Here is a 13,475-nt window from a genome sequence, read left to right as displayed (position 1 = left end):
TTTATGCTTGTATGTGAGATTATTGGCTTGATCATCCTTTGATTTTATCATACAATATACAGCTAAATTAGATATCAAATCCGTAATTGTTTGATCACTCTAATTTGCGAAGCAACTATGATTAATAATTTTTTGCTTGTGAATTATTAATTCGTAGGAATAACAATTGGCTAGATTAAATACAACCGCTTGTGTTTGTATTGTCTAGATTCATCAGTCTCACTAGTTTGAATGTTACATTGGATTTAAATCTTGATCGCTTGTATCTTGATTGATTTAGTGGTAAGGGTTAATCTAGAACGCTTATGTCTAATTAACTAAAATTAAGGTGAGATAAAAATTAAATTTCCAATGATGAATATTCAATGAGACTTAATTATTTTTAGAGAATCGATGATCGAGTGAATAACTTCAAGGGTGTAGTAGACCGATATCAATGCTTGTTTTAATTGATTAATTCGTTATAATTTTAATTCTTGCATGCTAGTTGGTAAAATTTATTTTAATTTGCTTTTAATTATTGGTAGTTAATTTCAAAAACCCAAAATCCTCTTTTATTTATTTTCAGTAATTTTTAAGAACACGATAAATTTCGATTTTCTCGTGGAAATGATCCCTACTCTCGCTACTACATATTTATTTGTTTGAGTTGAGTTGGCTAAATTTGGACGTGATACGACTAAGCGTTACCAAAGAGCGCAATAAAATTCAAAGAACAAGAGAATATGAGTGAGTGAATGCGTGATCAAAAGCGAATGTGTAAAATCATAAGAAATACATGGTATTTATAGAGGTTAGAGGGGTGAGTTACCTTGTTGGAGTAGAATTCTTGTTAGGATAGGACTCTACTCAAGGTATGAGACTAGGTTAAGCAAGACTCAATTATCATGGCAGCTAGGACTCTTGAGCCGACTTAATAGTCTGATCATAATCCCGAATTTATCTGGATTCTCTTTATCTGTTACATATTTTCAAGTGTTTTTTTATGTTTAGGACTCCCCATATTGGGTCCGGGTCGGTCATATATCATACCCATTAGGGCTCAGCCCAATGGGCTTAGCAGCTAGGGCTTGGACCATGTCAACTACTTTTTTGTATTGGTTGGACTTTTATTAAGCTTGGGCTTTGACATATAATAAGACTTAGTGAATTTTGAGACATTTTTTTAAGTATCGTTTGTCGGGTTCAGGTCAGACCAAACCCATATATTTTGGAGGCATCAACATGTATATAGTTTGATTTGTGGATAAATAAATACTATAGAATTCGTAAGTATATATATATATATATATAGTTTTGCTATGCTGCTCATCTTCCGTGCCCACCTCCATGCCCACCTATGAGGTGACAATCATTCAATGGATGAGATGAATTATATACAAATGGTTCATCCAATGGATGAGTGCCACCTCATAGGTGGGCATAAAGGTGGGCACGGGAAGTGAGCAGTACAACAAAACTATATATATATATATATATATATATATGTATTTAGAGTAGGTATCTATTTTTTTTTTTTTGACAATGGAGTAGGAATCTATTTTTAAATATATTACTAAAAGTTTCAAAAAAAAATTAAATTAAGTAACATCGATAGTTAATTAGATATAGATGTTAGTGATTCCATATATTATCCCAAAACATAAAGTAAAAAAAAATCTTTTTTATCATGGTAAATAAATAAATAATATATAGTACATATTAAATCTACACTTTTAATTTACTAGCTAAGATATGATGGTGAGTTTTCTTTTTCTTTTTCTTTTTTATAATTTCTATACAATTTTTTTTTACATTTTATTTTCTTTCATGTTATTTTAATTTTAAAATTAATAAACTTTATTTTAAAATTAAAATATTATTTTCTCAACTTTTTTTCTCCGGAGCACATGTATCTTTTGTGTCACAATCTAATAATATATATATATAATATTAAAGTAGAATCCTATATTAAATAATTTCTAAGTAATTTTATGATATTTTATTTAAAAGTACAATTATACTCTCATTCTATTATTTACTGATATTTTTATTTCATAAAATACGCTTTTTCCTAAATATTTCCATCTTATTATTTATAAAATAATAATAATTTTTCGAACTATATTTTAGATATATTTAAATTTCTTTCTATACATAGAAAATAAATTAGCCTGCACAATGCTCAAATATATATATATATATATATATATATATATATGAGTTTTGATCTCACGTGCACCCGTATTCAAAACAACATTGATTGTCTTGAAATTTTCACGGTAGCATCGTCTCAAAAATGCAAATCCAACGATATATCATATGATACAAATTTCAATCTCGGTAGTCGAAAATGGAAAGATTACCAGAAATTAGGTGAAATATGCAATTTCTGGTCATCTTCATATTTCCGAACACTGAGGTTGAATTTTTTATCCTATGATATATCGATGGATTCGCATTTTCGAGACGATCCCACCGTGAAAATTTCAAGACAATCGGAATTATTTTGGACACGGATGCACGTGGAGTTACCAGTACAATAGATGAGTTGACTTGTATATAGTGGGCATGAAGTGAACATATAGTGTTAGGCACCATAAACGAACTATATATATATATATATATATATATTCATTAATTCATTCATTCATTCATTCAGCGTGTATAATATTTATAGTCCTATTATTATCTTTTTTTTTTATTTTTTATTTTTTTTGAATTGAGAGAGGAGATTGTATCTTATAATTAGGTCTCGAATCCAAGAACTCGTCTCAAACTTAGGACATTAGTATCATATGAGCTACAAGTCATCGTCTATTATTATTTTATTATATATCTTAACGTAAAAGTGAATTGATCGACAACCTTATCTACATAAAAAAATATTATCCTAGAATTTATTTATAAATAACGGGTTTTTCCATTAACTAACTAAAAAATACGAATTTTTAATACTTACAAATATTTTTCATGTTTGTGTTATGTTACTTTCATTCAAATTGAATTAATTACATAGGGTAAAAATTATGATAAAATCATATTATTTTATAATTGATAAATATACCATGTTGAGGTTATATGTGTGCATTGAAGACCATTGGTGTATTAAGCAATGAATCATCGACAATGAATCATTTTTCTACTTAGCAACTCCTGCTTCCTTTCTTGTAACCTTTCGATACTATTTTTTACAAAAAAAGATTAGTGATTAAAATTTTTTAATCTTTTAAATTATATATATATATATATATATATATATATATATTTTGAAAGATTTTAAATTATATATATATATATGCTTTTTATCAATTATTTTTCTTATACTTGATGTGCTATCTTTGTATATGAAGCGGACATGCTTTTTATAAAATTAAGAATCTTTGTTAAGATAAATGAAGTTGCCTGTAATAATAATACAAATCTGACGCTCTCTTTGGGCAATAGTAGTTTAAAAACAAAACCCTAAAGGGGTCCTTGTAAGAAAAATTCGCCGTCAGATTGATCTTCTCTTTTTATAAGTTCTTGTGGCCCTCTCTTTCATCACTCTTCTATGTACACAAACCCTCACCCAACTCCCTTCTGGGCTCAGCTTAATTTTTCTTCTTTGTTTCATTTGGAACACTCTGATTGCTGCTTTTCTTGAAATTTGAAGCCATGAACCAGGAGCTCTTGCTCGAGGATTGATTGTGTTGTTTTCCCGGGCCTGAATCTGTGGTGAAAGTAAGTAGTTCCTGTGTGTTTGAGCATCAAGCTTTGATGATCTTGGTTTTTTTCTTGAGTCTTGAAGGTCAAAGACTGGATTTTTATGAGATTAAAGATTCGATGTTTAATTTGTGCTCGTGGGTTTTAATTGTTTTATTCATTTTATTTTTTGATTAATGAAATTTTCTGTTTTGATTGCTTTCAAGGTTGTTCGATGCTGACATCAGTTTAAAGTTTCTGCCTTTTGTGGGATGAAAAAGTGAACAATTTGGGTTTTCAATTTGTGAATAAATATGTTATCTGATATGGGTAGGAGACCAATGCTAGGAAACAATGAAGGTTCCTTTGGTGATGATTTGGAAAAGGAGTTAGGTTTGTTGCTTCGTGAGCAGCGGAGGCAGGAGGTGGATGACCGTGAAAGGGAGCTGAATTTGTATAGGAGTGGATCAGCTCCGCCTACTGTTGAGGGCTCGTTGAGTGCTGTTGGTGGGCTGTTCAACCATGATGGTGGTGGCGGAGGCCCAACATCTTTTGCTGACTTTGCTAGAAGTAAAGATGGTAATGGTTGCTTGTCCGACGAGGAGCTCAGGTCTGATCCTGCTTATTTATCTTATTATTACTCAAATGTCAACTTGAACCCGAGGCTTCCGCCTCCTATGATGTCCAAGGAAGATTGGCGGTTTGCACAGAGGTTGCAAGGGGGGAATTCTGCAATTGGGGATAGGAGGAAGTTGAATAGTAGGAATGACACTGGGAGTGGTGGGAGGTCTTTGTTTTCAAATCCACCAGGGTTCAATGCAAAGAAGCTAGAGGATGAGGGTGAGAACGAAAAACTGCAGGGTGCTGCAGAGTGGGGTGGGGATGGACTAATTGGTTTGCCTGGATTAGGACTTGGTAACAAGCAGAAGAGTCTTGCCGAGATGTTTCAAGTGAGTTGCTAGAATTTGGCGACCTTTCTAATAGCATGATTTTGTTTTTACCCCAGCTGGAGATTTATGTTTTAATGTGATGTTCGTGGTGAGAGTTCGAAATACTAACTTCTAGTTTCTATGCTTAAGGATTATCTGGAGATTCTATTGACAGTCATGTGACTCATGTGATACTCTGCTTTCCCTTTCTCAACTGCTTATTTAATTCATTTACAAGGATATGCTTGATAGTCATTGAGATGATGATAATCCGGAGATGAATGTGTGATTGGACGGAATCGACAGAACCGAATTTCCTACTTTTTTACACTTTCATTTATTGTGTTCGCATTAAATACTAGGGATAAGATAGTTTGTTTGATCTTATTAAAGAGTTTGGAGTCTTTGATTGTTTTTTTTTGGATTATATAGTTCTTTGTAATTTTCAACTTTCCATCCATCGCAACCAGATTTGCATTGGCGTGGTGAATGGAATACCGTTTTTATGATAGTGTATTTTTACGTCTGAAAATAAAGTTTTCACACGACATAACATCGTGTATGTTAGCTAACTTTTCCAATTGGTTGAGCATCATGCTATCTTTGTAGAACTAGCCCATTAAACATATTTGCTGCACTAGTCCAAATTGATTGCGGTTTGAATTAACCTCTTTTGGATCGTTTTTCATTTTCATGTTTCCTACTGTTGTGATGGTTGATTTAAAAAACTGTTCTTTGCTTGCTTAAAAAAATAAATGGTTTTGTTTGCAAGAACTTGTTAGATCTCGCTGTTAATATTGTGTACATTCTCCATTTGAGCAGTCATGCATGTGAGTCACCAAGTGATGCGTTTTCAAATCTATGTTCTTTTGTTGACTTGATGGACTTACGCGGTACAATTCTTTCTCTGGCATTTTTTTCGTATGAAGCTTTAATATGCAGATTCCCATGCATTTTTGGGTGCCAATATGGCAGGATTATTATTTATATTTATATGTTTTGATGTTGCCTTTTGTGATTCCAAATCATGTGCTCCCTCCTCTGTCCCTTTATGTTTTCTTTGATTAAAGTACCTGATATCTTTGTAGGATGACTTGACCCGCGCTACTCCAGTTTCTGGGCACCTTTCACGCCCAGCTAGCAGGAATGCATTTGATGAGAATTCGGTGGACGCTGAGTTAGCTCATTTACGTCGTGATTTGACATCATTAGACCCTACGCGCAGTAGTTTAAATGTTCAGGGGTCGACTGCTTCACAACATACTGGACACCCTGCATCCTATTCTTATGCTGCAGCTCTGGGGGCATCCTTGTCAAGAAGCTCTACTCCTGATCCTCAACGGATTACAAGAGCTCCTAGTCCCTGCCTAACTCCTATTGGAGGAGGTAGGGTGAGCAATTCTGAAAAAAGAAATATCAGTAGTCCAAACTCCTTTAATGGTGTATCTTCTCACACGAATGAATCTGCAGATATAGTTGCTGCTTTATCTGGCATGAATCTTTCAAATGGTGTAATTGATGATGAGAACAATTTCTCATCTCGAATGGATGAAGTTGTTGCAGACCATAACAATTACCCTTTTAATCTTCAGGGTGGCCCGAATAGCTTGAATCAGCGTGCTTATGCCAAGAAACCTGAAACCGGGCAATTTAATACGCCTTCTGTTCCCCAGTCGGGTAAAATGATCAGTTATGAGACTGGTATTAACAATGGTGGTGGGTCGGATCTCAGTAACACTTTGCTTCATACCGAGATGCAGAAAAATGGTGTTCCGTCTAATAACTCATATGGGAGAGGATCTTCTAATACTGGAGTTAATGGTGGGGTTGGTGTGCTTTCCCCGTATCAGCACTTGGACAGCCCAAATTCATCATTCTCAAATTATGGAATCAGTGGCTATCCTATGAGTCCAATTTCAGGCCATCTGGGAAGCTCTAGTTATCCTCCTTTGTTTGAGAATGCTGCAGCTGCTGCAGCTGCTGCTATGTCTGTGCCAGGGTTAGACTCTAGGATTCTAGGAGGATCAAATCTTAATACTGCAACCGCTGAGCAGAACCTTGGTAGAATGGGAAATCAAATGGCAGGGAATTCCCTGCAAGCACCTTTTGTTGACCCTTTGTATCTGCAATACTTGAGGACAGCTGAATATGCTGCAGCACAAGCTGGAGCTCTTAATGACCCCTCTTTGGATAGGAATTACATGGGTAATTCCTATATAGACCTTCTCCAAAAGGCTTATCTTGGCAATTTGATATCACCACAGAAATCACAGTATGGTGCCTCCTTAGTTGGCAAGAACAGTGGTTCTAGTCCTCATGGCTATTATGGAAATCCAGCATTTGGGATTGGGTTGTCATATCCTGGAAGTCCCCTGGCAAACCACATGATCCCGAATTCTCCTGGGGGACCTGGGAGTCCTATGAGGCATGGTGAGTTCAACATGAGATTTGCTGGTGGGATGAGGAATGTTGCTGGGGGGTTAATGAATCCATGGCACTTGGACAACATGGACACTAGGTTTGCTTCATCTCTACTGGAGGAGTTTAAGAGTAACAAAGCTAAATGCTTCGAACTTTCTGAGATTGTTGGTCACGTTGTTGAGTTCAGGTACAAATTTTTGATTGAATAGCCTTGAATTATTATTTTCATTCATATTTGATTTGTCAATGTGTCAATCGTTATGACCATGATTAGTGCGGATCAATATGGGAGCCGGTTCATCCAGCAAAAGCTTGAAACTGCCACAACTGAAGAAAAAAACATGGTTTTCCAGGAAATTTTTCCTGAATCTCTTACATTGATGACTGATGTGTTCGGTAATTATGTAATCCAAAAGGTACCCAGTCCATGGTTATTCATACAGTTGATCATTTTTGTTCTATTTTACTCATCACAGCTGGTGCTTAGACGTCGTTAATTCATATCATGTGCTAATATTACTGTCTTCCCAGTTTTTTGAGCATGGAATGGCAACCCAAAGAAGAGAATTGGCTTGCAAGCTTTTTGGACATGTTCTTACTTTGAGCCTTCAAATGTATGGTTGTCGGGTGATACAGAAGGTCATTCAGAATTCCCTGTCTTTTAACAATTATTGCTCCTGAAATCTATATATATGTTTTTCTGTGGTTAATTAATAAATCCCAATACGCGACATTGAAGTAAAAGCAGTTCTGCATCATTTATGGCTAATTCTTCGTTTCTTTGCTGTATATTTTTTGTAAGCATGTCACAGCATTGAAATGTAGTGTTGTCTGATTATTAAGGCAATTGAGGTCGTCGATGTGGATCAGAAGATAAAGATGGTTGGAGAGCTAGATGGGAATGTGATGCGATGCGTAAGAGATCAAAATGGGAATCATGTGATTCAGAAATGCATTGAGTGTGTTCCAGAGGAGCACATTCAGTTTATTGTGTCTACATTTTTTGACCAAGTTGTAACCCTTGCAACACATCCATATGGATGTCGAGTGATACAGGTTGGATTATTGTGGCATGTTTGGAATTTTATGCTTCCACCTTATTAAGTAGCTTAAGTGTGTATATTGAGGTACACATTCTATTTGGCAGCGCGTTCTGGAGCATTGCAATGATGAAAATACCCAAAGAATAGTGATGGATGAGATTTTGGGATCTGTAAGCATGTTGGCACAGGATCAGTATGGGAATTATGTCGTTCAGGTTCATAAATCTTCTTAGAATTTGCAGTACATGTGAATTTTCAGAGAGTATTAACGTAAAATTTATGTTCGTTTTTTGTATCTGTATTTTTTTCTTGTGTGTTTGAAGTAGTTATGCGTGTTATACTGTTCTATTTTTCACCTTTTTCTTCCCTCCTAAACAAGGACAGGCAAAAATAATTTGACTGAACAAGAAATAAACTTTTCATTAGTAATTTATATCTAATGAGTTTGGATGGGCAATCTATTAGCTCGTATTCATGCTCTAATATTGCACACTCGTCACTCACTGCTCCAGATGCATGTATTTTCCCTTTTTTTTTTTGTAACCACAGTACACAAATTAGTTTTGTATTTTTGTAGCATGTGCTGGAGCATGGAAAACCACACGAGCGATCGGCCATAATTCAGGAACTGGCTGGAAATATAGTTCAAATGAGCCAGCAGAAGTTTGCATCAAATGTTGTTGAGAAATGCTTGACTTTTGGAGATCAAAAGGAACGCCAACTGTTGGTGAACGAGATGCTGGGAACAACTGATGAAAATGAGCCTCTTCAGGTACTAGTTTCAGTTTCTCCAAATATAGTTTCAGGGAGTCAAGTCAGTCAACCAACCATAACTATTTGAGAGTATCAACTGATGAAAATAAAATTGTTTTATGGCTTGGATAAAATTGTACTCGTTAGTGTACTAAGTATTTGGTAAGTGTTTAGATCTGTAGATTATATCCCTTCTACAGAAGTGATTTGTCCTGTGAATACTAATTAGATTGGTATATGGATATCCAATACTTAGAGCAGACTGTATTAAGTATAAGCAAAAGTATCCTCTGGCTGTAAAGATTGCCTGGTCTTTTGACGAGATGAGAGTGGCTGATAAACATACTCGCAAAATGCACTCTTTTCTCTCTCTCTCTCTCTCTCCACTTGCCACCTGCCTCCATCACCACCAACTTCATGGTCACCTGTTGCTCTCCCCCAACCCATGTGTGGCCATGTCCTGTTTTTCCTGGTCTTCCTTTCAGCCAATGTCTCCCACCGCTAGCAGATCCAGTGTCGATGAAGGTGGTGGCGCCCCAAACGTCCTTTTGCAGTTCCTTGTCTTTACTGCCACCACTGTCAGATATATGGCGGTGGGGCATAGCAGGCATGGAAAGGGAGTCACTTATATCTTTTCAGTAATAATTTTCATTTCTGGGTAGATGTATGGACGGTTTTCTTGATGGAGATGCTGAAGATGTATGGAAATGGGGTAAAATAATTCAAAATATCAAATGTTTGCTTTCAAAAAAAGGGCTGATCACTCTTCCGTTCTTTCACATCTTTTACCAAACATGTTTATGATTATTACGATATTTATGCAAATTGCTAGTTAAATGAAGTTGTGCATTTAGTTGCTACAAATGATTATGGGTGTGCTATAAATCATGGGCTTCCTGGTGGGGATTATGAAGTGATGAAAAATAAATGGTCAAGCTAGTTAATGAAAATCGAAAGAGTCGATAATTTTCCTGTGCAAGAATGGCAGGTTTTTAGGCGTCGGCATGTTGCCAGTATAGGGTCTATCCAATGTTTTCGTTAGAAGACGCAGGCTTTTCTTTTGATTTGTTTATTGAGATTCTTATCCCAATCCTTATTTTTACTTGTTCTTTTTCTCTATAACCAGGCGATGATGAAAGATCAGTTCGCAAATTATGTTGTACAGAAAGTTCTCGAAACTTGTAGTGATCAAGAGCGTGAACATATCATGTCAAGAATAAGAGTACATTTGAATGCATTGAAGAAGTATACATATGGGAAGCACATTGTAGCCCGTGTAGAGAAACTTGTTGCTGCTGGGGGTATATGCATGCATAACATAACTTTCAATTTTTTTTCACCAATTTTTTTCCTTATTAACTATTTGGTTGATCCACTTAGATTCTCTGGAACTCCAAACATGATCTCTTTCTTACATTCCCAGAGGACGAAAAGATTACTGCTTCAAGCTATAACAACATGAAAATTTTTTGGAAGTGAATCTATATGAGCAATTCCTTCCCACCCAAAAATATTAAACTGATAAATGTATGCAGTCTGATGGAGAAGCTTTTTTCTAAAATGCCCTAGAATAACAAGAGTTGATGTGAGGTAATTTTGTAATAAATTTAGAGCGATTGAAATGCCAAAATCAAGAAGCTAAAAATAGTGGATACGCTTCTGTTTTTTAACTAAACTGCTTTGGTGGTTTTCCACCAAAAAACACTTAAAAAATCTAAACTTTATATATTGGTATTCTAAGTTAAGTTCTTATCTGACCGAATTTGAAATCTGACTTCTTTAATGATTTTTTTAATGGTCTGATATTACTGTGTTCCTGTTGACTTTAATGCTATGATTTCTAAACTAAATGAACTCTTGCCTTGTTTGTCTAACAGAGAGGAGAATTGCTGCTCAGTCAGCGTATCCGGCTTAAAATGTTGTAGGGAAGAAGTCTGTACAGCTAACCGAGGCTAGTTTGAGCTACCTCTCTCATCTTTCTTTCGAGATGGTATGATGTGATTGCAAATAAAGTTAATGCGTGTACTAAAAATGTACATTGTTTAGTTCTTAAGTTTATATACATAGAGTCTAGTAAGCTGAGGATCAGTTACAAGTGCTGAGGGTGTAATATATAAAAAAAAGGTGAGGTAGTTTACAGTGCGCTACGTGACTGTACAAAAACGATACATTGGTTTTCTAGGTTACGGCTGAGCGATGCCCTGTCTGGTAATTTAACAATTTTCTTACTTGGCCAAAGTATATGTTAAGCCCTTCAAATTTCTCTATTATATTTTTCATTGCTTGGTATTAGAACATATGTGTGCATGTTTATTACTGATACAATCGGTTCTTGCGTGGCTTCTTGAAACAATTGCATGGCGATTGGCGAGTTGGTTAACTTGGATCCATACTTGTTTGGAAGTTTACTTATCCTAAATGGTGGCTTTTCTCCACTGGCAATCTGGATACTGTTGAGTACTTATTTTAATCCCATTACTCACAAACAACTGCAGAAAAGGTATGCGTAAATTTGGATTTCAAATGTCCATAACTTGTTTTGCATACCGACACAAAATATGTTCCATGGCAATCTGGACCATTTTATATAGCAAATCACTCGGCTTTAAGAAGTGTTTTCACTAATCAAATCCCTTGCCTGTCCCTGCTCTTTTTCTCAGAAAGTTGAGAAAGAGTACCTCTCTGTAGATGCCAATGTGCATGTTTTCATGAATTCACTAGACAACGTGACTGAATTCACTAAATAGAACCAAATATTTTTTTCAATACGGCCAAACCTATCTTCATTTCTTTCAAGAATCAAATCTTGAGCAGCTTGGAATCTGGTGCACAAGATTGTCAGGAGGATGAAAAGTTCTTTAATCTTCAGTTTGCTTACGACTTGGCTATTTTCACTGCTCCCAAACGGACTGAATAAGCTATGTATGGAATATTTCAAGATTGAAAAACAAAACGTCCAAGTTATTTGGTCACGAAATGGGTAAAATCTTCTTCTACGTATGACTTGTAGTTGACTCTAAACCAATGAAGTATCAAATAAACCACAAAATTAGCAAAGATTAAATAGAGTTGTTAATATATTAACATTTCAAATTTCCGGCCAACGGTGTGTATCCCTGTTTCATAGCTCCTGGAGTCCGTCCGAATAAGATGGAATCGAAGAGTTTTCTTAATGTAAGCTCACTTCTTTCGAATCTTAGTGGCACTCACATTTCTGTTTTTTTTTTTTTTTTAATGAAAATGACTTCATTAAAAGGTAAAGAATAATACAAATACATTGGACATCCCCGGGAGAAAATCATTAATAATCGAAGGAATTATAAACACTGGCCATTCCCCTAGAAAAGGTCATACAAGATAAAGAAAACGTAAATCATTCTATCGCCATCTCATATGGAATACAACGGTATGCCAGCACGGCACTCACATTTCTGTTGATACCATAATACAGAGTGAATTATCAGAGGAGGGAAGAAAACTGAATGCTTTCATTCATTTACGGCAGAAGTCGTAAAAGTTTATACCTGTCGGTTATAGTTTTATTGTTAACTACTAACTAAATAAGTCCTAACTCATTGTTGATGCAAGTGCTAATATCGTTACCAAAGGCACCAAATTCACAGAGGGCACAACTGATCCGAATCCTTTGCCCACGGCGAGGTTCAACTTCGTCTTATCGAGCCAAGATCTTTTGACTTCGTAAGATTCTATAATGTGACAAGTAGCAGCAGTTGCCATACGATTTTTGTATTGGTGAACAAAGAGAAAAAAAAAATGAATGGTTGCAGCATTGCAATTTACTTTGACGCTATCTCACAAGGATGAGCACTCAAAACAAAAGATACATTGTTCGCGACTACGTAATGGAAACAATTTTGCAGAAATCAAACCCTATAAAAAAAACTCTTGAAAAACATTTTCAATCAGCTGCAACTACATCATATCATTACCATCATCGCTTTCTTCCATCTTCTGCCCAAATCCCCTAGGCCCAGCTCTAGCTCTGGCTCCAATTTTCTTCCTCTTACCATTTTTCTTCTTCTGAGCAGCTTCTTCTTTCTCAAACTTCTCCCCCTCTCGCTTTTGCAAGAAATCTGTCACAGCTATGTAGACAACCTGACAAACCCAAATAATATTAATCCATCCATTCATTCAGAGATTAAAACACAACCCACTTGCAAAGATAAAAACTTTGAGTCAGCGGTGACCATAACGAGTGAAATTCAACAACAAAACCGTGAAATCTTGGAAGTGAAAATCGTACCCCTATTGTAAGAACGGATAAGCCAATGAAGGCGACGAAAAGAAGACCTGATATGACGGTGGAAACTCCATCATCGCTCGTGGGAACTATTTCTTCAGGAATAGCATCTGGGATTGCTTCTGAAAGAGAGAAGATCCCACCAGTTGCGCAGAGGCTCCATCTTTTGGGGGGTTTTTGAGGAACTGCGTTTGGAAAGCTGAGGTTATGGGTTCTTCTTCTCGAAGATTGGGTAGTTGGAGAGGTTAACAATGGAGAAAACGAGCACTTGGGGGAGATGAATTGAAGAGACTTCGGGTTGAGATTGAGAGAGAGTGGAGTTGAAGATAACGGTGGAGCTAATGCACTCATATTTACTTCCACCAGTAATGCTGCTTCAACATTCCCCTTCTACCTGCTTCTGGC

General features: G+C 35.9%; 2 protein-coding genes across 2 annotated transcripts; one reads left to right on the top strand and one right to left on the bottom strand.

The window, feature by feature from the left end:
- The first annotated feature begins 3,402 nt into the window (after positions 1-3,402).
- LOC140876207 (pumilio homolog 1-like) lies at positions 3,403-11,088 on the top strand. The gene is made up of 10 exons (XM_073280117.1): positions 3,403-3,702; positions 3,891-4,613; positions 5,681-7,200; positions 7,288-7,429; positions 7,545-7,652; positions 7,857-8,069; positions 8,161-8,271; positions 8,634-8,828; positions 9,936-10,110; positions 10,687-11,088. The coding sequence occupies exons 2-10, from the start codon at positions 3,978-3,980 to the stop codon at positions 10,722-10,724; spliced, it is 3,138 nt and encodes a 1,045-aa protein (XP_073136218.1). The 5' UTR covers positions 3,403-3,702; positions 3,891-3,977; the 3' UTR covers positions 10,725-11,088.
- A 1,367-nt stretch (positions 11,089-12,455) lies between these two features.
- On the bottom strand, positions 12,456-13,475 carry LOC140876208 (uncharacterized). Its single transcript, XM_073280118.1, has 2 exons — positions 13,074-13,475; positions 12,456-12,925 (listed from the first exon to the last, which is right to left on the bottom strand). The coding sequence occupies exons 1-2, from the start codon at positions 13,419-13,421 to the stop codon at positions 12,743-12,745; spliced, it is 531 nt and encodes a 176-aa protein (XP_073136219.1). The 5' UTR covers positions 13,422-13,475; the 3' UTR covers positions 12,456-12,742.

This window comes from Henckelia pumila, chromosome 1 (genome assembly GCF_033568475.1).
Source record: "Henckelia pumila isolate YLH828 chromosome 1, ASM3356847v2, whole genome shotgun sequence".
Classification (NCBI taxonomy): domain Eukaryota; kingdom Viridiplantae; phylum Streptophyta; class Magnoliopsida; order Lamiales; family Gesneriaceae; genus Henckelia; species Henckelia pumila.
Note: the sequence above shows the minus strand (reverse complement) of the source record. Positions and strands in the feature narration are given on the sequence as shown.

What these genes read in the sequence shown, in the direction of transcription:
- LOC140876207 (XM_073280117.1), top strand. Translation starts at nt 3,978, where the DNA reads ATGTTATCTGATATGGGTAGGAGACCAATGCTAGGAAACAATGAAGGT. An exon ending in GTTGTCGGGTGATACAGAAG is followed by an intron (nt 7,653 to 7,856) that starts GTCATTCAGAAT and finishes CTGATTATTAAG; the next exon opens with GCAATTGAGGTCGTCGATGT. An exon ending in GAAACTTGTTGCTGCTGGGG is followed by an intron (nt 10,111 to 10,686) that starts GTATATGCATGC and finishes TTTGTCTAACAG; the next exon opens with AGAGGAGAATTGCTGCTCAG.
- LOC140876208 (XM_073280118.1), bottom strand. Translation starts at nt 13,421, where the DNA reads ATGAGTGCATTAGCTCCACCGTTATCTTCAACTCCACTCTCTCTCAAT. An exon ending in TATCCGTTCTTACAATAGGG is followed by an intron (nt 12,926 to 13,073) that starts GTACGATTTTCA and finishes TGGGTTTGTCAG; the next exon opens with GTTGTCTACATAGCTGTGAC.